The 25,516-nt window shown below is 26.0% G+C and overlaps 1 protein-coding gene across 2 annotated transcripts in view; it reads left to right on the forward strand.

The window, feature by feature from the left end:
• Positions 1–25,516, forward strand: part of LOC100200484 (1-phosphatidylinositol 4,5-bisphosphate phosphodiesterase classes I and II) — an 83,743-nt gene that overhangs the window by 13,526 nt on the left and 44,701 nt on the right. For both annotated transcript variants that reach the window (XR_010639000.1, XM_065799331.1), the window contains exons 2-13: positions 1,883–1,966; positions 2,043–2,117; positions 2,404–2,636; positions 3,085–3,138; positions 3,505–3,589; positions 13,735–13,835; positions 14,598–14,764; positions 14,851–14,997; positions 17,612–17,769; positions 20,054–20,133; positions 22,633–22,717; positions 25,136–25,217. Coding sequence is in view for 1 of the 2 variants with exons in the window: in XM_065799331.1 (XP_065655403.1) it covers positions 1,883–1,966; positions 2,043–2,117; positions 2,404–2,636; positions 3,085–3,138; positions 3,505–3,589; positions 13,735–13,835; positions 14,598–14,764; positions 14,851–14,997; positions 17,612–17,769; positions 20,054–20,133; positions 22,633–22,717; positions 25,136–25,217 (1,351 nt within the window). In the remaining variant the exon portion in view is untranslated. The remainder of the gene's footprint in view (positions 1–1,882; positions 1,967–2,042; positions 2,118–2,403; positions 2,637–3,084; positions 3,139–3,504; positions 3,590–13,734; positions 13,836–14,597; positions 14,765–14,850; positions 14,998–17,611; positions 17,770–20,053; positions 20,134–22,632; positions 22,718–25,135; positions 25,218–25,516) is intronic.

Genomic DNA, 25,516 nt, shown 5'->3' on the forward strand with positions numbered 1-25,516 from the left:
GAGAAGAGAAGTCATGCAAGATTGAGTTTAGTTAATGGAATAGGACAGGATAGCTTGTGAATGATAGCTTTAGTTAAAATGATAGCTTGTTTAACACTTTTTTAAGGAGTGATGGAAATTTTGTTTGAAGCACAAACTGTAGAAGATTTTAATTGAGAATTAACTTCAGCATTGGAAGCCAGAATGACTTGGATATTTAACAATGGGTTAATCTGTTTAACTGGAATGACAAGAAGAATATGGCCATTAGATTCAAGAGTCAAGTTAGAGAAAAGACTCTTTCCAAATAACTCTGCCCTATTCTGGGAAGAAGTAAAAAGATCAAGTAAAGATTTAGTAAACTGAGAATAACAGACCTTAACGTCAGACAGGAAATTTTTTATCATTTGTATTTTGTAATAATAAAAGGACATTTGCTCTAATAAGAGATGTTCTTGTAAAAAAGATGAAAAAAATGATTGCGGTTTAATATAGCAACTGCTCAAGATGGTAAAAAATGTGGAGAATGAGGCTTGACTTAAAATTGAAGAGAAGGAATAAAAGCTTCCAAGATGCGCATTTATGCATACATAGTATGGATATGAACATTAAATTTGCTATTTATTTAGATGCCAGCATACAGTATCCTTACCTATTTATATAGACTTTAGTATTTAAATGGTGTAGTATTTGCCGAAAGAGAAGATGATGAGATGTGTGGTGTGACTCTAACAATGCAAGAAAAGGAGGCATAATCTTAGACAGATTAGAAAAAAATTTTGTATCGAACAACGTTTGTCAGAGGTGATTAAAGTGATTTATGTATTGGCATTTAGAGAGGTTGCAGCTTCAGGCAAATGGTAGTAGTAGAAGTAAAACAACTTGAATGGAGTGCCTTACATATTGTATGAATGAGCTTTAGTTAAGGAAAGAAAATGCTCTAGATTGTTTATATTAGAGAAACAGCATAAAAGAGGAAGGCTAAAGCCTGGTGATGACGATGATAATGATAAAGATGGTGATTATGATCATGGTGATGATGGTAATGATGGTTATTATGATCATAATGATGTTTATATATGCATATATATACAAAATATAGTATAAATTTTGAAAGAAAAAAAGTATACTTTAGGATGTATTATTGTTTATGCAGCCCCAGTCACAAACCTAGCTCCAACCCCTGCACCAGCTATATTTTATTAAACTGGGCCCCGGCCCCGGTCAAATTTCAACCCTAGTCACTTACTAATGGGAGGTAACCTAAGAAGTTGCTAACTTTGCAATGGATTCTATAAATAGTTTCCATGACAGGTCAGTAAAGAATGGTAATCTCAGAAGACATAACATATAGAACTCAGTGAGAGTGTTGCCATTCATCAATATAGGAATGTCAACAGTTATTTATTTATTTGTTCAGATTTATTTTTTATTTGTTTAAGTTAAAATTTACAGTTGAGTTGTGGAGAACACTTTTATAAAATTATGACTGAGATGGCAACTGAACCACAAGTTTTAGAAGAGTTTATTCAATAAAACCTTAGCAACAGAAACTGGAAGAAACAATGACAGAAAGGGTGTGGTAGTTAGATTCAAGAGATAAATTAGAGGAAATTCTCCTTGCAAACAGCTCTGCTTTATTGCAAGATGTAATAAGATCATACCCATATAATAGAGATGGTATGTTAGGTTTACCTTCATTAATGACACTGCTGAAGATTTTCCAAAAGTCAATAATAGTGCAATAATAGTCTGAAGAGGAAATACAAGATAAAAGATTATTAACAGATAAAATTAAAAAATAAAAGATTATTTTTATTGTTGTTATTAAAAAATGTATTTGTTAAAATAAAACAAAACATATTTGAATTTTAAAATATTAAATAAAACATTTTCTTATTAGCAAGACCTTGCATGTTCTATCTATATACTGGAAGTTGATCAACTTGGTCATGTATTGAGTTGGAAGCCAGAAGATTTTTCGAAGGTTTGATTACACTCAAGACTTTTTTTTTAACATAAATATGGCTATTTTTTTATTTATTACAAAAGTATTTTTTTAGGACACTGAAGTACTGGATTTGGTTCATGTTAGAGATGTTAGAACTGGGCAGTATGCAAAGGTTCCAAAACTGCAGGTTCTATTTTAGTTTAATGATTTAAATAATAATGATTTAAAGAACAGACAATTATTTTGATCTCATAATCAGTATTGGCTAGGCCACTACAAATTAGGAGGCATCAATTTTGCGTTTCATTTCTTAACTCTAAAACTTCTACACATGAACAGAGAAGCTTGAGACAAATAGTTTGGTGACCAGATTTGTTGCATAAAATTATCGACATTCGATATAAAAAAAAATAAAATTAAAAGAAATATGCTAAGAGCAGAGTTAAATTGTCATCTAATTTAATGTTTTTTAGGATATACGTGCTCGAGATGCAATTAAAATGTACAGTGCTTTTGAGCATGAGAGTAATTTAATGCAAGAACGCACCATAACAATAGTTTATGGAAGCAATTTTGTGGACCTCACATTCATTAATTTTGTTGCTTCAAGTGTTTCTGAAGCACAAGAATGGACTGATGCATTATTTAAATGCACAAACAATCTTCTTGAATTTAATTCAAGTCCTTTGAAGTGCTTAGAGAGATTGTAAGTATTAAATAGTTTAGTATTTTATTTTTTATAAAATCTTTCATCAAATCAATAATTATTTATAATTTTGTTATCATTTCGCCCATGAACTTATTTTTTAATGCATCAGTATGTATTTTAAATTTTTAGTGTCTTGTTGTTTTTTTTAAAATCATATTTTAAAATTTGAAAACTGTTGCTCTTTTTTTTTGGCACTATTTTTGTATCTGTAATAATTTTTGAATAATTTGAAAATTTTCTTTTTAACAAAATATTGCAATCATTGTAATGTTGTTATACTGGCGATTGTTTTTGATTCGATTTTTAGTTATATAATATAATTAATTATAAAGTTATTTTTTATTACAATTACAATTTTTTATGTAACATAGTAACAATTAAAGTTTTTAATTTTATTAAACACCTTAAATTTATTTATGTATGATAAACTTGTACATTTATATAGTTTTACAAGAATATATGTCCAGAAAAATCAGGAAGGAGAAATCCCAACAAAAATGTAAGTGAAGCTTTAGAAGTATATAATAATAATAATAATGAAAATAACAATGATAATGATTATAATAATTATAACAATAATAGTTATTATAATAAAAATTATTATTTTTATTATTATTAAAGGTGTAATAGATATCTTGTTGATATTTTTTTATATATGATACATGGTCATATCTTTTTCTCTTTTTTTTGCTCATGATGAAACATAATAAAATAATTACTTTATATAAGATAATAATTTTATATTGATAGTTATATACACACACACACATGTACATAAATAAATTTGTTGTAGTAAGTGTAATTTATAATCTATTATAATTATTATTATAGTTACATCATGATGTATTTTGTTCTTGATTTAAAGTTTAGTTAAAGCTTTTGTGAACAATAAAGAAGATAAAAAAAGAGCTTATGGTACTCTGCAATCTGTTGGAATTGCATCTGGAAAGGTATTTGTTGATAATATATAGTTGCAATTTATAAAGTTACTCTTTTTAGTAAATTAATTTGTATTCAATTTTTGCATTATTTATTTTTGATGCAAAAAGTAACAACAACTGCTTACAAATGTTTTGTTTGTTAAAATAAGTAAGTTTTTTAAAAAATTTTATCATGTTTAAGATAGTGATAAGTTATATTCTCTAATGTTTTCGTTTGAGTGATGCAGCAGTGGTAGAACACTGGCTTCGTAAGCCAAAAGTTGTAGGCTTTGTTAAGAAGCATTATGCTGTTCGCATTTTATGTACAAAATGGCAATTTTACCTACGTGCTGAGTCATTTGTTTTGCCAAAACTTTTTTGAATCAGAATATTTAAAGTTTTTTGAAACATTTTATGTGAAAAACATTACCATACTTACAAATATACATGCATGCATACATACAACCTTTGTAATCTAGATTGGGCTCATGTATAAACTTTTGTATTTCTGTGTTATCCAAGCACAAACCTGTAACTATAGTAGTGTTGGTATTCAAAAAAAAATTCAGTTATTGTAGTTATTAGTTTTTTTTGAAAAGGTTATCAAAAAAAAAACAACAACAACAAAAAAGAATAAAAAACAAACAATGAATAAATTTTACTAAATTAAGTATTTTATTAAACTAAAAAAAATAGTAAGGTCATTAATTTATGCACAGCAAACATAGCATTGTCATTATTCCATTCAAAAGTTATTGAAATTTTTAATTGAAATTGTCAGCTGTTCTTTCAGTTTTTTACCTGAAATTATCAATTGTAACAATGATATTAGGTTTAAAAGTCTCATATATGTTTAAAAATAAGAAAGTTTAAAGATAAGAAAGTTTAAAGATAAGAAAGTTTAAAGAGAAGAAAGTTTAAAGACTAAGAAAACTTAAAGGTAAGAAAGTTTAAAGACTAAGAAAACTTAAAGGTAAGAAAGTTTATAGACTAAGAAAACTTAAAGGTAAGAAAGTTTAAAGACTAAGAAAACTTTAAGGTAAGAAAGTTTAAAGATAAGGTTTAAAAATAAAAAAGTTTAAAGATAAGAAAGTTTTAGGATAAGAAAGTTTAAAGATAGGAAAGTTTAAATATAAAAAAGTTTAGCCTTTGCATAGTAAAATTATATTGGTGAAACAAGTTAATGCTTTTTATTTAAGCAAAAATATAAAATGATATGTTTATTGCGTGAGAAGGGTTAGCTGACTACTAAAAAAGCTTTACTGAGTCTTTTTTTAAATAGATTAGTTAGAATGCCTTTCTTTTTTTACAGGCAGAATAATTTATATAAAAATATATTATAGATCAATGTATCTCTTCTTTAATTCTTTATAAATGTCAATAAGTAATTTTCCTTGGTTGACAAAAGAAATTTGCATGGTGCAGTTAAGTGATATTATTTCAAGTTGGTTTCTATATTTCAAATGAATTAAGTTTAGCATAGAGAACCCTTTTTTAACATTGGCTGTGCTAGTTGTTATGAGTAGTGACAATTTAAATAACTTTATCTTGTAGTACTGCTCACATTTTTTTTTATTCTGATTCACTCGCAACAAGGCTATTAAGTTGGGAGTTACTAGAAAAAAAAGAATAGAGTTATAGAACAGGGAAACAGTTGACAGAAGACTTGAAAAGTTGAAGGTTGTATGAGTCAAAAAAACATGAAAAGAGTTCCAAAGGGTTGAAGTGCAGGGAAAAAAACTAGACAAATAAAATTTTTAAGCATGCAGGAACAGATACAGTAAAAGAATGAGACTTTGATGAATAACGAATCAAGCGAGAATGAGTTTTAATTGATGGAACTAGAGTTGATAGCTCCTTTGAGCAGTGACCATGATAGTATTTGTAGAAAAGAGAAAGAGATGCAACTTTAAGATGATGGGAAAGAGACTCAAGCTTAGCAGATAGTGATCTACATTTACAATGGGTTTTTGGACCTCGTCAAGAAGAGAAAGAGCATCATTAGAAGAACCAATCTAAATATGACAACAGTATTCTATGCAGGGGCGAATAAGAGACTTGTAGAAGAGTTAGAGAATGAAATCAGAAGAGAAAAAATGGTGAGTACAATAAAGAGAAGCAACCTTAATAGATGCTAATTTAGCAATCTATTGTATATATGGCTTCTATGAATAGTCAGTAGCAAATAATAATCCAAGAACACGTAAAAAAAGAGGACCTAGTAAGAGGGTTGCCATTCATTAACATAAAAATGACTATAGTATTGCGATAATTGTTTGCAGTAAACTACTGAGTTTTGTTGGAGTTAAAATTTACAAGCCACTGTGAGTCCCAATCTGTTACAGAATTTATATCAGATTCAAAATCGGCTGCCTGTTCTAAAAGATCGAAAAGAGAAGAGTTTTTAGGAAGTTCATTAATGTAGATAAGAAAGAAAAGAACCAAGAAATGATTTGATAATCTTAAAAACTTTCCTACATTCACCATATGGTATCACATGCTTATTTGGTACAATAAACTATAGATAGCACTAACTATAGATAGTTTTTATTGGATGTTTGTGTTTATATATAGATGTTGCTATTCTTACTATTGCTGTAAAACAAATCTTATTAATTGGCATTGTTGCTTCGATTTCATTTATTTGCTTCATAATCAACTTTTTGATTTCTAAGAAATCAAAGAAAATCATTAACAATTACTTGTGGTCCATAAATTTCGTCTATTACAATCGGGCCTTGTTTTGTATTAAAAAAAATACTTAAGACATTAGCCTAATATGAATTTGACGTCATAAAATTCTCTTGATTTTTTTATTTTTCAAAGACTTAAACTTTTATTCATATTATTAATTACCGCAAAACGAGTTAAACTAATGTTAAATAAATATTGAAATGCTTTTATGGATGTGATAAGATGATTTTTTATCATATTACTATTGTGAAATGTTTATTTTCTTTTAATTTTTTTTAAGTAAAGTAATATTACATTAAAAAAAATGTTTGATATTAACAAGTTTCTTTCTTTTCTTGACGTTAGTATAAATGAATTAAAATATGTTAAATTTTTTTAAATAATTATTTCTTAAATTTCTAATTGCGACTTTGCAACTAAAAATGATTTTTATTTAAAAAAAATCAGCAAGTAACAAATAAAAAAGTTATATTTATTTATCAAAAGTTTATTACTTTGCTTACACAACAAAATTGCTGAATTTTGTTGTGTAAGCAAAGATTATTTTTCCAAACACCATTATTAAAATTATATTGCTGTATAAACCATTTGTTAAAAATTAATCGCTGAGCTTTAAACTTGAATTATAAAAAAAAGTTTAACATACGGAATTTAATTTTTAGTAAAAAAAAAAAGTGTTAAGGAAGGAAAATCGAAAAAATAATTGCAACAAAAATGAATTTTTTTTTAAGAATAAATAAAATTAAAATATTGAACAATATTTAATTTAATTTTCAATTAAATTTGACAGTTGAGTAAAACCCAAGCATTAAACTTTAATTTAAATAAATAGAAATATATTTTTTTATTCAGAATTGAAATATATATATTTTTTAAATCAAGATTTAATGTTTTTTTTTTTTATCTGAATAAAATTATATATTTTTATTAAATTAGTTTCAAATTAAATCATATATTTTTTATCACAATTAAATAAAATATTTATTATTTTTGCTTATATTCTTTGCTTCAAGCTTGAAATATTAGCATTTTTCAAGATAAAAAAATAAAAACAAAATATAACTAAAATATAATATAAAATAAAGCTAATGTAAAATAAAATTAAAATTTTTTTTTATTAACTTATTAATTAAAAATTTAAATAAATTATTTTAATGCAAAATAATAAATGAATGTTTTTTTTATATATTTCTTTTATTTTTATTTTTTTATGTTTTCTTTAATAACTTCGTATACAAAAAATTGTTGTTAACTATAAACAATTTCATATTCTGTTACTAAATATTTCGATAAAATAATTATTTTAAGAGAGATTAAATTTTCTTAGTTTTGAATTTTTTACTGAATTTTTTTAATTAGTAAATAGCACTTATATTTAACATTATAATTGCCATTCAAACTTTTGTAACAAACTTTTTACATAATTGTCACTCAAATGTTGAAGTGGTTTTTTATAAAATTAATTACTTTTTTTATCTTTCTGCTTATCGACTAATTTAAAAGTTAAATAACAATAAAATGTTGCTTAATGGAAATAGCTTTACAAGTATATAAATTGCTGGCAGTGTAAGGCTTTAAAACAAGGCCTGCACAATACATATACACCAAAATTTTTAAATTGGCATGCTACTTTTCTTAATTAGTGTTTTTTTTAAATTATTTTTTTGATAATTAGTATGCTAGTTCAAGAGGTTCTTTGAAATGTCAACTATAAGTTTATCTTTGAGTATAATGGATTTTGTGTTTGTAAGCCTTTGCAATCTTATTGTTTCTAAAAAATTAGCCAGTATTAAACAAAATTAGCATTATTTGCAACAAGTTGTTGATTTCTAAGACTGTCCAATTTCGCACTATACTTCTCATTAGTAATTGCATCAAGGCTGTTTATAACCTATTCAAACTTTGACATGAGCCACATTAAAGCTAAATCATGAGTTAGCTAATATATTAGGTAAGTTTTAAGTAATTTGTTTGGATTTATACTGTTAGTATTTTGCACTGCATCAAATATTGAAGCATTGGTACTAAAGAAATTTCACGGCTTTTCAGACCTCTAAGATATTATTGTAAACATTAATTAAGACATCAAGTCCTTTCAATAGATGTTTACATATGAGTACTAAAAACGACATCAGTAGTTGGTTTACTTTGAATGTGGAGAAATTTTTTTCAGCTAATCTTTAAAAAAAAACCACTTTGTGTTCCAACAAAGCCATGGAGTTGAAGTTAATGGATACTGGTAGATTTAAAGATTAAAACTTGTTTTATTTTGCCTCATATGGTTTGTATATCCTTGCTTACAATAACTTGAACTAAACTAAGAAATTATTCTACAGTATGAGAATCTAATAAAAATGGAAAGGATTCTGCCATGTCATGTCATTTGGTTGTGCTGTTTACCTGCAATTCTATGTTGAGAGCTGCTATTAAGGATCTGTTTGTTACAGCTATATACAGTTCTTTTTATTAAAGTTTTTTTTTTTTTTGAAAAATTGCGTGAATTTTTGTTGTGACTTCCTGTATTGCTTATATAAGCATAACCTATTATATTCAAGTGAATAAATTAGTGATTTTGATAAAATGATACTCAATAATAATAGTGAAATTATACTGAATAATAATAGTGAAATTATGTTGTTAATTATTGTTTTTTTAAACTAATTTACTCTAAACAAACCAGCAAGCAACCGCTATTCAATTTAAAAATTACCAGAAAAGAAAAATATAATTAAAGAGCATTAAAATGTATAATTAAATATAATTAAGAACAAATATGATTAATTTAAGCTAATAAATAAAGCTATGAATCAATGATTTTGCTCTATCAGCTACATTTTTTCCATTATCTTTGCAATGATGATGTTGATTATAATTGAAGCAAGCTTTGATTAATTTTGTGTAGTATAAAAAAACCTCCATTATAAAGTTATCATGATTTGATTAAGCATTGTCAGGTTTTGAAAAAAATTTATTTACACTAGGACAGTTATGCTTAAATTTTTATAAGCACTAGTTAAGCAATTGTTAGTGAGTCAGATAAACTTTATTTATATCTATAAAAAAACTTTAAAATTCTTACTTATGTAAAATGTTATTTTTCTTATTAAAGAAAATGTCTACATGCAGAGACATTGCATGAAGACCTTTTGATCTTCCCTGTATTTGGATGGTAGAACTATACTTTTATGCTGCATTCTGTTTTAAATATCTTTTTTATATGTGGATATTAAAGAAAGGGTTGTAACAGATTAAATAAAAGTAAAAGTTAGCTACCTTCTTGCAAGGTGAATTAACAAAAAAATACTTGACTTTTTTTTATTCACAAACCTCATTTTTATATATTTATGTATAACACAGGTCAACAAAAAAAATATTTTTTTCTGGTGCCGAGCAAACAATTTGTTTTTTGTATAGCATTTCTCATTTTGATTTCAAATATGCAACTCTTTTTTTACCATCATGTCAAGTTGTAAAGATATTTAGGTTCAAATCTTAAGTATTTAGGGTAAAGTCCCTAATATTGTCGAAAAAAAAGTTATTCAAAAGTATGTCAACCTGGGTCTTAAAAGAAGTGTATTTTCATAGAGATTTTAGAAAACATAAATATTTTTCCTTAAAATTTATTGACAAAAAAATTATGTAAAAAAATGCTAAAGACTCTTAAAAAAAAGTCAACAGAATGTTATTCACCAAAAATACACAAAATACTCATTACAAATGAATAACATTTTTAAAATCTCTATGAAAATACGCTTCTTTTGAGACCCAGGTTGACATACTTTTGAATAACTTTTTTTTTGACAATATTAGGGACTTTACCCTAAATACTTAAGATTTGAACCTAAATATCTTTACAACTTGACCTGATGGTAAAAAAAGAGTTGCATATTTGAAATCAAAATGAGAAATGTTATACAAAAAACAAATTGTTTGCTCGGCACCAGAAAAAAAATTTTTTTTTGTTGACCTGTGTAATATATAAATATATACACAAATATATATATATATATATATATATATATATATATATATATATATATATATATATATATATATATATATATATATATATATACACACGCATATACAACCCTCCGAATAAGGGAAATTGAGGTCGGCAATAATTTGCCGACCTCAATCTTTTATTCAGGTCAGCAAAAAAAAATTTGATACAAAGGTCTTACGACCGAGGTCTTAAAGGCCTCAAACACCTTTAGGTCAGCATTGCCAAATGCCTACCCTAATTTCAAGGGTTGTATATTAAGGTGGAATGAAAATAATATTTTTCTGAAATACGACTTTTCTCCTTGATTTTTATATTAGCTATAAGAAAACTAAAAAAACTAGACCAAAATGAGCAAAATTGGACAAGAATTACCCCCTGCAGCAATTTTTGACTAATACTACGTATTATTGGTAGTGCAAATTTTACATAAAAAATACTTTTTTAAGTAGAAGTTACAAAGTGGAAACATATTAGGTATAAGGATGGAGTAAAAAACAACTTCTTTATAAAATTCAATTTTTCTCCCAAATTTCTAAATTAGTTATAAGAAAACTAAAAAGTTGAGTCTAAGATGAGTAAAATCGGACAATTTCTCCATGCAGCAATTTTTGGCCAAACTAAACAATTTTTAAGAATTTTCCATTTTTTGAATTTTTATTCCAAATATTGATTCGTAGTATTTTTTTCGAAATTATTATTTCTAATTTATTAACATGTTATTTTAAAGAAGTTGAACAGGTGAATTTATTACATAGTTTTAACATACATGAAGCAAAAAAAATCCAGGTTCATGAATCAAGGATATGTGCTCTTCCATCACTATGGTTTTCTTCATATTAATTATCAAAGTACAATATCTTTACTGTAACTTCTCTTACTTTTAAGTTATCCCTTGCTTCATGCGCTCACGTCTTATCTTACTCCGGTCAATAACATTTTTTGTCATCATTTGAAAGGATGACAATATCTTTATGTATAGATGATGCCAAAGCTGCAGCAGATCTGTCTGAGAGGCCATGGCGGTCGCAGACTAATGAAAGAGAAGAGAGAGACAATCGCATTTGCTTTGATGATGATAATGATGGAGTATTTTCATCTATAGCAGGCTGTTTTAAAGTACTGAGTGTGGCAGAAACAATAGAATCTAGTGGTACTACATCATTAAGGTTTGAGCTCTGTTTGCTTTGGGTATTCTGCAGTTTTGCTGTAACTTCTTTGTCAATTGATCCAATACCTTTTTTACGCTCAATCATTTGATCTTCCAGAAAAGTGTACTCCATAGCTGGTACCATTTTAAGATGAAAAAAACAACTTTTTATGGTACTTAAAGTTTTGTGTATTTAATGAAATATTTTAGCTATGATTTTTATGTAGATTAAACGTAGACCTAATAACTAAAAAAGTAAACCTAATAACTAAAAAAACAAATGCTTTGAGAATGAACTCATTGATCTGGTACAACACATTAAGTTTCGAAAGTTACACAGCAGTTTCCAAAATAAATTAAAACAATATTCGAAAATCTAATCTAACTTAAACGTATGCTGATAAAACAACCAATCTTTACAATTTATCTAAAAATGACTATAACCACTTGTTAAGAAATGTCATCACTTCAAAATACAAATTATCTAACTCAAACATAATAAATAAAGTAAACTTAGAAGGTAAACGTCTTTTGAAAAATCATAAAGTTTTCCATATTGACATTAATAAATCTTCCAATTGTTTTATCACCTTAAAAGACCAGAAAGATAATTTTGAAAACAATCCCACTGTTTGTTTATTGAATCCTGCTAAAAACCAGGTTGGTAGAACTAGTGAAGATATTTTTACTAAAATTAATACAGACCTAAGAATTATATTATAATTAAATCAATGGAAAAACACTTGAAATGTTATCGATTGGTTTAAGGCCATAAAAGATAAACACCTTTATAAATTTTTAGTTTTTGATATTATTGACTTCTACCCTTCTATCAGTGAAACACTTCTTAAAAACTCTATCAATTTTGCGAAGCAACACCTAACATTAAATAAAGAGAACATATAACTAATTTTTCATGCAAGAAAGTCTTTGCTTTTTAATAATGATCACGTTTGGATAAAGCAATCAAGTGGTTTATTTGATGTTTCCATGGGAGCTTTCGACGGTGCAGAGGTTTGTGAGCTGGTAGGAATATTTCTTCTTTTTCAAATTTCAAAACTTTATAACAAGTTTGAGGTTGGTTTATATTGTGACGATGGCCTGGCAGTTTTTAGTAATAAAGGCGGCCCTCAAATGGAAAAAATAAAAACCATATGGTAAAAATATTTAAATGCAATGGCCTACAGATTTCTATACAATGCAACATGGAAATTGTCAACTACCTCGACGCAACTCTAAATCTTAGTGACTGCACTTTTAAACCTTATTTCAAACCTGATAATACATTAAATTACATCCATGCTGATTCAAATCACCCACCAAGTATATTAAAACAAATACCACATTCGATTGAACTTAGTCTACAAATTTATCTAGCAAAGAAATATTTCAAAGTACTATTCCTCTATATAATGAAGCTTTATTAAAGTCTGGTTATAAATGTAGTCTAACATATAATCCTATAGCAATATCAACTCCAAAACAGAACAGCCCGCAACATCATTTGGTTTAACCCTCCATTTACCAAAAATGTTAGCACCAACATGGGAAAATGTTTTTTGAAACTTATTGACAAACATTTTCCTAATAATAATAAACTACATAATATCTTTAACAGGAACACAGTCAAAGTTAGCTACAGTTGTATGCCAAGTGTAAAATCTTTTATAAATTCGCACAACAAATACATGTTATGCAACAATACAAACCCTAATCAACAGAACTGTAACTTCTGTAATAAAAATCTCTGTCCGTTGTTCAATAAATGTTCAACAAGGAACATTGTATATCAAGCAACTTTTACAACTGATAATCTTAATTCATCTTCTAATGAAGAATTCTACATTGGGATAAGTGAGACTCCTTTTAAATTGACATACACTAATCAGGTTAAATCATTTAACATCTCTAAATACAAAAATGATACTGAGCTCTCAAAACATGTATGGAAGTTAAAAAAAGCTAATTTAGTTCCTATAGTTAAGTGGAAAATTCTCAGGCGATGTAAAGCATATAATCCAACATCCAAAATATTTTTTTCATAATATTACAAAAATACAAATTTATTGAATAAAAGGAGTGAGATTGTTTCTAAGTGTAGACATAGAAACAGATTCCTTCTTTCTCAATATAACACAAAAATATATATAAATGTTCTTTTGTATATAATTATTATAATTCTATTATAAGTCTTTTATACATAATTATTTTATACATAATTAGCTTAAAAATTTTATACATAATTAGCTTCAATAATTTTCAATCATTAAAAACAAATCAAAACATTACTATCTTTTTATACAAATTATTCAAATTTTTTTTTTTCAGAAAGAAACAATACTTGTTAAAGATTTCACTTTTGAGAGGTTTTTAGCATTTTATAATCGATTTGTAACAAGGCATGACTTAGATGGCGTGTTTGCTGAATTGTAAGTTATTTTTCATTTTAAATTCAAATTTGAGATTAATAACTAGTATATGTAATAGAATTTGTTTGAAATAAATATATTTGAAATAAAAAGCTTTTTTTAACAATAAATTATTTGAGTCTATGTTATTTAAAACGTGATTTAAAAAAAATATATGCATGTATCCAATATATTTATATATAAATATATCATTATTGAGTTTAAGTGCACTTTGAAAAAAGCTTCAATGTTGTTGCTGACAGAAAAAAAGCTATAATATTGTTGCTGATAGAAAAAAGGTTAGTAAAAAATGTTGTGGCTTTTTCTTCATAAAGGTTTTAGCTGATTCAAATCGTTAAAATGTACATTAGCACTGTTTATATGGTCACAGAAACATCTTTAGTCTATGTTTAAATGGTCTCAAAAACAATTTTGATCTCTGTTTATATGGTCTCAGAAATATCATTGGTCTCTGTTTAAATGCAAACATCATCCACAAGTATTTTCTGTGTATAAAAATGCAAAATCTTGTCCCGAAAAAATATTTTCAGAATTCAAGACTGGACTTGTTGAATTTATATTGACCATTTTTATACTGGGTTAAAACAATCAAGGAGCACACTTTCCTTTTTATTTTTATTTTATTTTATTTTTTTTCTAATTTCTAAACACAAATCTGCGTAGATTAGGCCATTATGATTATATATACAAATATAAAACATTTTGTATTTATTATTATCTTAGATTTCATTTTTAATAATGAAAAGTTTTATTATTTTATAGAGGAGCTAAAAATAAGCCTTATCTGACCACAGACCAACTAGTAGATTTTCTTAATAACCGCCAGCGTGATCCTAGGCTCAATGAAATACTTTTTCCTTATTATGATATAAGTGGGGCACAAGCCATTGTTAATACTTACGAACCAAACAAGGCATTTGCGGATAAAGGTTTTTAAATATTATAATTTGATTTTCATTCGGGTTTTTTTTATGACAAAAAATAAAATATTAAATTAATTTTTTTGTTTTATTAGGTTATATTTCTATTGATGGTCTCACAAAGTTTTTAATGAGTAGCGATGCTAACATTCTTTTACCTGGAAAGTTGCAAATTCACCAAGATCTCACTTTTCCTGTTGCACATTACTTTATTAATTCTTCCCATAACACATATTTGCAAGGTTATTTTTTTTATCTGTTGTAATTTTTTATTTGTTTTCATAAAATATTATATAATTGCTTTTATAAAAAACTTATTAAAAAAGATATAACATTTTTTAAAATTTGTAATAAGATTATTTTTTATAAAAATCAACAAATTAAATATTATAAAAAAGTTGTTTATAAAGTTAGCTTAACAAAATGACGTCATAGTCATGTTCTTGTTTAATGAAATGATTTAATTTTGTTTAACATTTTCAGTATTATCAGAGATCTGAATTATGAAATTCTTTGTAACATTATTTTTTTCAAATTTGTATATGCCCTTTTAGTCTTATTTTATTTAATTCACAATCAATAAATTTAATGACTAAGTCAACAAATTTTAACAATGTAGTAAAAAATTTGCAACTTATTGTATAGTTGATAGTATGAAAGTTAACTCTAAAAAAAAATTAGTATTATTGTGTATGTGTCATGTGAGCAATAGTGTGTCCCAAAAAACAACTTTTTTTTTAAATGTGTGCTAACACCCTCTAAATTGAAAAGTTTTAAATATATTTTTTCAGGGGTAGTTTTAATCTCTTAAACAACTGACGGGTCCCTAATGTTATCAATAAAAAAAAGTTCTTCAAAAGTAAATTATGTTGGGTTTTAAAAGTAGTAAAGTTATATAAGGTTTTCAAAAATAATCATGATAAACATTGAGAAAAAAAAAAACTTTAATAAAATTTTTTTGTAAAAATGCATATTTTATTTTTAGTTAAAAATATAATTTTTTAGACAGTGAAATTTAGAATAATTTTTTTATAAAATGATGATTATTTTTGAAATTTTTATATTACCTTACTGATTTTGATACTTTTAAAGAACTTTTTTTGATAATATAAGGGATCCATCAGATGTTTTAGGGACTTGAGCTACACCTAAAATTATTTATACATTTTTAGTTTTTTAAATTCCATTATTATTTTATTATAGAGAGTGGAAGCAGACTTTTTTTTCTAAACAAAAATTGTTGTTTGTTGGGACACCAAGTGAGTAACATCAACAATTATGATGATAATGTTTCAGACATTTTTTCTACAGTTACTTTATGTTAAATCTTTTGAACTGCTCAAACTTCTCAGCATTTATTATACAATATTATAATTTTTTACACAAAAAATTAGCAATTTTGATAAGCTACTATTAATAATTTAACTATTTTATTTCACTGTTTTTGTAACAGTTTAGATGTTTTTTGCCAATGAAATAAAAACCCATACACTTGTTTTACTGTTGTTATTGCTTCCAATTAACTCACAAAGTTTTAAGTTCCTTTTTTATTCCTTTATTTTCATATTTGCAGAATGAGCAAATAAAACATGTTATTTGGTTGTGGAAATGTTGAAAAGCAATCTTGTGTGCAAGACTATTCCCAGAATCGAAGCAAAACTAATTTTTCTAGTGATATGCTTAAGTTCTTTGTTTGTCAAGTAGTGTTGTCAAATAACTGTGGCAACTTTGAATCCAAAAGTTTGACAGTGAATAGTATAAACAACAGAAAAAATGACCTCTATTAAGGTAGTCCCTTCTTGACTTTGAGAGGCCATATATAATAAAAAAAAAAAAAAATTTGAAATGAATTATTATTAATGTATATTTTTAGAAGTATTTTATTTATTTAAACTTAAATTTTATTAAAGCTTCTGTTTTGGTGGAATCTTCAAGAAGTTATTGACCTAAATAATCTATATAAATACTGTTTAGAATCTAAATGATATCAAAAAATGATGACCTGGTGTCTAAATATTATTAAAAGTAACTTCATTTGAATGTTTGTAGGCACTCTCCCAGGATAAATATTTTTTTCTGATATGCCTACAGGATTTTTAGAAAAAATGTTTTGTGATTTGGTGTACACTGTTGTGGTGTTCTATCGAAGTGGAGGTCTGTAAAATGATAATTTGTTAATTAAAATTTCTTATATGTATTTGTAAATAGTCAAAAAAAATAAATAGTAAGTATTTTTGGTTTATCTAGATTATTACTATCTTTTAATTAAGATCGTAATCTAGATTCCCTAAATTTTAAATCTTTTCTATTATGAGACAAAAGTTATATCATTTATATAAAATCACCTCTAACATTAAACTTTTTTTTTTTATAAAACATAACCTTTAAGCTGGGCTTTATAAAAGATGCTGGTCCCAGCTTTTTTTTAAAAAACCTAGCTTGAAGGTGAAATTATTGAGTTTATTGATAGTGGTATAAGTGTCCAACATTCATTGAAAAGTACCCAGAGACCTTATAACTGTCTTTGTTATATATTTGATGTTTGCATATATTAAATGTTTCTCTGCATGTATTAAATGTTTTTAGGATGTATATAAATCATAAAGTATAATGACGCATATGAAAGATTATTTGAAAATAAGTCAGTAATAGTCATAATATTGTCAGGACAACATTTATGTGCTATATAAGGAGCTGATGATGAAAACCCACCACAGATATTAAAGTGCTTAACTAATTTTTTGTGAATAGACTTTTTCTTTTTTTCTTTTTCAAATAATTCTTAAGCATTTAGTTTATCATTTAATAAATTTTATTCTTAATCACATAATTAAAAATAAAGTTCACACTTTTCAGGCCACCAGTTAACAGGAAAATCTTCAGTTGAAATATATAGACAAGTTTTACTAGCTGGGTGTCGTTGCATTGAGTTAGACTGCTGGGATGGGCGCACTGAAGAGCAAGAGCCAGTTATTACTCATGGAATGACATTATGTACTGAGGTCCCATTTAAGGTAATATTTTAATTTACCTTATTCTTTTATTATTTTGTTCTTTAACTAAAAAGACAAATGCAAATATTTAAAAAATTTAAATATTTTAATATAAAAAGCCTAATTCAATTAATAATACAAAATTAGTTAAACAGTTTGGCGGCTTGGCAAAATATAATCTTCTATTTATTTCTATTAGTTCTATTATTGTTATCTAAGTTAATTATAAACAACATTAACAGTGTTTACCTTCTTTAATGTATATCAATCAGCCCTATTTTATGTTTAGACAAATACCCTTTCTTTAGTTATCGTTTTACCTATGATGTCATCTATTACATTCATATGAGAAAATTAGTCCATATTTGTTTCTCCAGCCTTGTTCCTTAAGACTGGTGTTTCAGAGTTAAAGGGCTGGTGGGGGGGGGGTGTAACAACAAGGGTGGTTATAGTGGCCTCATTTCTAATTATATTGAACAGTTTGAAACATCATTTCGTGCAGTCTAGCTGTAAGTTCTATCTTATAACATTAGATAACTAAGTGATTAATCTTCCATTCTTTAATAAATATCTCTGAGAAATATTTTTTTAAACAACACTGTATATTGTTAAACAATGATAATAGAGGTTAGAGGTATATCTTATATGCTTTAGGTTAATAATTTACTATATTACATTAATATTAAAATGGTATGAGTGTTTTGCAAAAGTACCCAATTATTTGCTATCATGTTTTGTTTACCCAAAACAATTTTGTTATTTACTTTTATTTAATTTTTGTTAATACTACTAATTCTTATTATTAAACTTAGAAACTAAATAGTGGTTACTTTGATAAGAAATTTACTTTAATAATGGTAACAATACTATAAAGTTGCTATATTTTAAAATAATTTTATAAATCAGTTGTTAGTGAAATACAATAACAACAATTGCATGAATTATTTTAAAGTTAAGTTCATTTCAAGGGGCCACTACACAATATTACAAATTTATTTGTTTTCTTTTTAATTTTTTTTAACTTTTTAAACCTTAACTTCAAAATATGAGTTTAACAAGGTTGTGCTGAAAAACAGTTTTAGTGCAGTATATCCAGAGACATATTGTGAATTTGGTAGTGGTGTAGTGGTAGAGCACTCGCTTCATATGCGAGAGGTTCAAAGTTTGATCTCCACCACATCCCTGGTAGTACCACATTCAACTTAATTCTCAGAGCAGGGGTCTTGTTTGTCAAGGTCTGTGTTTTGGAGTTATAGTGTTGAGAGAGGGTTGTAACCATAATTAAGTAGCCTCTTCACCTGTAGTGTCCTTCTCTTCCCTGGGGAGGTGAATTAACTTAAAATAAAAAAATATATTTGCTATACCATTAGACCTTGACTTTTTGTAAAATGATTTAATCATAAACAATACTAATTCTTGAACCAAGTTAAAAATCAATTTCATTTATTGTTTTATTTGCTGTTTTTTAAATTTCATTAATATCCTCGTAAAAATATTTTTCTTTTTTAAATATATTTTAAAGTAAATAATTTCAAACAATTGTTGAACTTGAAAATTTTGTTCACAATTTGACAAATAAAAACTTTTAACAAGAAGACTTTTTACAAAATAAACCTTTTTGCTTGCATTGCAACTTTTTTGTGTATTCAAATTTGACTTGTTTTTTAATTTATAACAGAATCTGTTTTACTGAATAATTAGTTTTTAAATGCTGAAAACTGTACGGTTAAAAGATTATAGAGCAAGAAGATTGATGCAAGAAGTGCAAGAAGATATAGAGAGAAGCGTTGTTGGAATAAGAAAACTTATTGAAAAGAACAGTTTTATGCCAATAAAAGAAAACAAAGAATTCCCAGATATTTAAATTGATATCTCTACCATGTATAAATCAAGCCCTGATAGGAAATAAAACCATGTTATATATTTACATTTATATTGAAGTATAAATTAAATAACAGTTCAAACTAAATTGCATTTTTTAATACTTTTAATTAGCAAGCATAGTACTATTTTTCTAAGAAAGCCAAATAAATTATTTGTATTGTTATCTTATTAATATTTGCTATTCTATAATAAACCTTTTCATAAAGTTTTCTTTTTAAATAAAATTTGAAATTCCTTTGTAATTTTATTGCATACATTGATATAATTTTAAATGTTTTTATGAAGTCTTTAATTTTAAAAATAAAATGATTAAATCTTATGTTAGCAGTATGAATTTTAATAGAATTAAGTATTTGTTATTAAAACATGTTTCGATGTTTCTATAATTATTTATTTTGAATTGTATTATCTTAAAAAAAAGGATGTGATTGAAGCAATCAAAGAATCTGCATTTAAAACTTCTGAATATCCAGTCATATTGTCTTTCGAAAATCATTGCAGGTAATTTTTACAAGTTATTATCAATGGAGATATATTGTATTGTGCAATCCAGACTTTTTTCTCATTAAAATGATTTTTATTTTTTATTATTTATTACTTATTATATTAATATTGCACTTATTTTTAATTATTATTACTATTATTACTTGAAAATAGTTATTGTTATAATTAAAGATAGTCATATGCTATCTGCAAGAGACTTACTTAAATTTAGACATCATTAAGACAATTTGATATGATGGTTGTTGTTAAATGTTATTATTGTTGGTTACACTGTTTATAACAAAAGATCAGCAATTAGTAATTTATTTATCAGGTAGCTCTATAATTCCTGACTTACAAGAAAACCAGATATAAAATGGGTTAGTAACATAAAGGTGATATTTATTGAACTTGTGTTCTGCATCACAAATGGGTTATTTTGTGATATAAAATTAGTGAAGAATCTAAAAAAAAAAAAAGAGGCCTTTTGATTTATAAAAAAATCAACAAATATATTAATCATGATCATGAAAATCTTGTTCAGTGGCTTCGTTCTAATAAATTTTCTCTCAATTCTAACAAAACAGAGCTGATCATCTTTGAATCCAATCTGGCACGAATGAATAAGCACTTAAATTTCAGATTAAGTGGACAAAAAATTTATCCTTTAGACTATTAAATATCTTGGGATTAAAATTGATTCTAATCTTTCTTTTCAAGGCCATCTGAATGACTTAGCAATGAAACTCAGGAGATCTAATGGAATGCTAGCAAAAGTCTGCCATTATGTAAATCTAGAAACTCTGCTAAATATATATCATGCCATTTTTGGGTCCCATCTAAGATATGCAGTCAAGTATGGGGACAATCCCATAAGCAAATCATTTTAAGGTTGTCCCATCTCCAAAATAAAGCTTTGAAAATAATATATTTTCAGTACAATAACTTTAAATCTAATGTGCTATACCTAATTTCCAATATAATAAAGTTAAGCGACCTTGTGATATTGCTTAACTGCCAATTTGTCTGGAATTATTATCACAAAAACCTTCCCCTATCATTCAACAATTTCTTTACAAGTACAAATAGTCACTATCCTCTTCGCTCCATCAGTAGCTTAAACTTAGTTATTCCAAAACACCACTCTGCTAAATATGGAAATAAATCTATTAAATATCAATCTATTATCTCATGGAACAAACTACCTCCTGATCTAAAATCTTTTAATTCAATCTCTGAATTCAAAATCAAGCTTTTTAATTATTTGTTAAAAAAATACAATTAAATAATTCTACAAATTAATATTGGAATTTTTTATTATTTATATCAATTCGTGATCCTTCAGTTTTTTATTTGATATTTTTAACATTTGAGATATTTTTAACATTTTTTTCTTTCTGCCATTTTTAAACTTTTTTCATTCTAATATTATTAATATTAGTACCAATATTTTGGCATTCTTTATGTATGTTGTCGCTGTCATAACTCACTAAATTTTTGTTGCTGCTGTTATTGTCCTTATTTATGAAATTCTCTTTTTATTATAGTTGTTATCATTTTGTTACTATTATTATTATTGTTATTATTATTGTTGTTATTATTATCATTATTATTATAATTAGTATTATTGTTATCAGTTATTATTACTATTTTCATCATTGACTATAAGGTTATGTTGTATATTCAGGTGTTTACTTTATATTAGTACTTGTACTATTGTAAATTTCCTTGAAATGTTATAACTATTTCAAAATATATTTGATTTGATTTGATTTGATTCGAATAAATACAGAATTTAAAATTTGAATAAAGTCAAAACATAATGATCATTTTGAGAGAAAAAATTAATGCTAACACAGGAGTCAGCCCCTAAAGAATAAAAGAAAGTATATGGAAAGCACAATGAAAAGCTTTGTAATTTGATAAAGTATACAGAAAAACAAAGAGTGAAGAAGACTAATAAAAAAGGTAGCAGAACCTGTAGTGAAGTAAAATGAGCTATTCAGAAGTCTTAAGCTTACTAGTCCCTCTGATGTATTGGCCGAGATACCGAAGGCTTCAGATGATGTGGTTGTTCCTTGAAACTCTGTACATTGCAATGCTGCTTTTCATAAAAAATAAAATCCCAAAGGGTAAAAAGAAAAGTTGGGTAGTAAAAATGGAGGTAGAGACGCATTACATCTTTTCAAGATAGTTTTCAAGATTCAGAACATGAAATTTGTGATAACTGTTACATGATAAAGTAGTTGTATGTTTTCAAAATGATTGTACGTTAAGTGTGCCAATTTTTTTATTAATACTTACAGCTGATAAAATATTTTATTAATACTTACAGTTTTTAGACTTCATAGCTGTAAAACTATTTGTTCTATTGTTATTTGTTCTATTGTTATTTGTTCTATTGTTATTTGTTCTATTGTTATTTGTTCTATTGTTATCAACTTTGTATTTGTTAGAATTAGTATTTTATAGAAGTTAATTTTTGTATTGATAGTTACAGTGATGTTATACTCTTAGTGCCAAGCAGCAAAAGAAAATGGCAAGTTATTGCCTTCAAATCTTTGGAGATCTTCTACTTAATAAAGAGTTGGAAGAATGTCCAGTAAGTTAACTATTGTATTAAAAAAGTATTTTTCAAAACCAATATTACAAACCGTGTTGTCATAATTTTTTTTTATTTAATATAATTAACTTTGTTTTTAAATTTTAGTTTTCAAAATGCTAAAATTATAAAACAAACAAAAATTCCAAACATTTAAATTGCTTGTAAGAATATATTCAACTAAATATTTCTTGAATTTATTTTTTAAAAATCTGTTGGTTATGGGAGATTAATATGTCAGAATTGCTAACGTGAAGTGATTTTTATGTCAGCATTTATTTGATTTTTTGTTGTTCTAATATAATGTATAATATAAATCTACATTGCTAAATTTGCAATGCTAAATAAGAATGTTACTTTCAAATAAGAATGTTGCTTGCAAATAAGAATGGTATTTGCAAAATAAGAATGTTACTTGCAAGTATTTAAAACATGTGAATACTTGGAAAAGATAAAGACTTTAGAATAAATCTCCAACAAGTGACAGGTGGTGAAGTCAACATAAAATGCTAAGAATTAAATAAATTACTAAGAATAGAAGGTTATTGAGCTGTTTATTTTGGTATGATATATACTGCAGCATATATTGTAACATCTTGCAGCAGCAACTTACAATTTGCAAATATGTAGTTGTGTATATTGTAGCATAGTGTAATCTCCATATCTACATTCATAGCTACAAATAAAGAGGTCATAGGAGGTAGGAGAAGAGAGGTTGAAAAAGAAGATTTGAATCATAATCAGGAGAGAAGTCAATTTTTTATTGCTTTTGAACTTTAGGCAATAAATAAAAATGAAACTTTTTGCTACCATTTTGTAGATAATCATGTTTTATTTTCAAATTAAATATTTCGTGTTTAAAGTTAAACATGTTAGAAGTATAAAAAATAACCACATGGTGTTAAATGGTGTTTTGATTTTGATAAAAAACTTACTAAATAATGTTAAAGGCTCCCTGTTAAAAAAGTACAACTTTAGGAAAATAAAATAATATTTTTGTTTTTTTAATTTTATAAGATTGCCGTGATTAATTCTTATATAATATGACAAATGTATAATGATCTTAGTTTTGATAATAAATGACCACTATATAACTATAATTTATCTTGTTTGAAAGTTCTAATTTTTGGTATTCTGTAAGAAATTGTTTTTTACAACTTGTTTTTTTCTTGTTTGTTTTTTACTCCTATTTTTTTTTCTTGTTTAAATTTTTGAAAATGAGCAGTTCTTCAAAAGTTACAATTTGGCTCTGCTATTGAATATGAAAAAGCACAACAACTGCAAATTATTATTCTAACCCACTACTCAAATAATAAACTGTTAAATCTCACTGGATTGAAACTGTTTGTGGACCTATCAAACATCATTATAACTGTGTAACTGAAAACTGGATGGTGTCACACCCAAAAAAGAGATATCATAATAATCTATAACATGACAAAATATTATGAAAAGGCTTAGGTGAAAGTATCAATACCAGTTAACATCATTAATGATTTTCCAATATCTAGCATAATTCTATTTCAAGCAGACTGATAGAAGGACAAAGGTTTTATTTTATCCCAAGCTACCAACAGACCTAATCCTGTGGTGCTCAACGTCAATTCAGTTTGATTAGAAATAAAAAAAACTCTAAAATAAAATAAAAAAATACAAGCATTTTCCTGGAAGTAGAAAGTATTCTCTCTTATCCTACTGCAAAAGTTTGTTTAGAAAAATAAAGAAAAAAGGCTAACTAAAAATCAACAACTTTAAAGTTATGTGTCCGAGGTGAGCTTGGCCAAGTCAACATCTTGGTTTTCATGATTTCTTTTTCTTTCTTTCTTTTTTTTTTTTAAACTTTTTACAAAGCTAACAATGCTATGATTTAATATTGGAGCATAAATATTACCCTAATTGCTCCACATTAGTGAACTTTTTATTTATTACATAACACAAATACACTGTTAGTTCATTCAGTACATAATTGGTCCGTTTAGTACTATTAACTGAACTGAATGGACCACTAAAAAATTTAGTGTGGATATACTTATCACATTTATAAAGTTTTATTTTTGCATTACTTTACAGCTTTTTAGTTACTTGATATATCAATCTTTTTTTAGAAATATTTTTGATATTTACTTACAATATGGATATTATTTGTATTTATAAAAAATTTAGTTTTTTCATTCAGTAAAGTTCTATCTATCATAATAAATACTGCCCAGGCCCAGACCCAAATCCTAACTTAATGTTTGTACTAAAGTACCCATCTGTGGCTGTTTCTTATTATTATGTTTTTTTTATATTTACAGTATTATACTTTATCAGTTTTTCTTCATAGTTACACATACAAAATTTAAAAAGAAAATGTTTTTTAAAATGTTGATTTCAAATTTTATTCTTTAAAAACATTTTTTTTAAATATTTTTTTAGCTGTTACCAGGAATTCCTTTACCAAGTCCAAAAATGCTGAAAAGAAAAATCTTGATAAAAAATAAAAAGCGTGACATTAAAGGTATTTGAAATTTTAAAATTTTATATAGTAGCCGTAATCATACAACAGTATAAGACCTTATTTTAAGAATGATTTAAGATTTAGTGTAGCATAATTTATTTCAGTTGAAAATTCTATTATTACAAGTTAAATGACAATCAGCGACATTTCTTATTGTTGCGTATAAGTTCTAATTCTGATTGAATTTACTTAGATTGTAATTTATATGCTTTTTCTTGACTATTTTATGCATTTTTAACATATATGTATCTAAAACTGTATGCAAACACAGTTTCAAAACTGGATCTAAGTTGTAATTT

Source organism: Hydra vulgaris, chromosome 06 (genome assembly GCF_038396675.1).
Source record: "Hydra vulgaris chromosome 06, alternate assembly HydraT2T_AEP".
NCBI lineage: Eukaryota > Metazoa > Cnidaria > Hydrozoa > Anthoathecata > Hydridae > Hydra > Hydra vulgaris.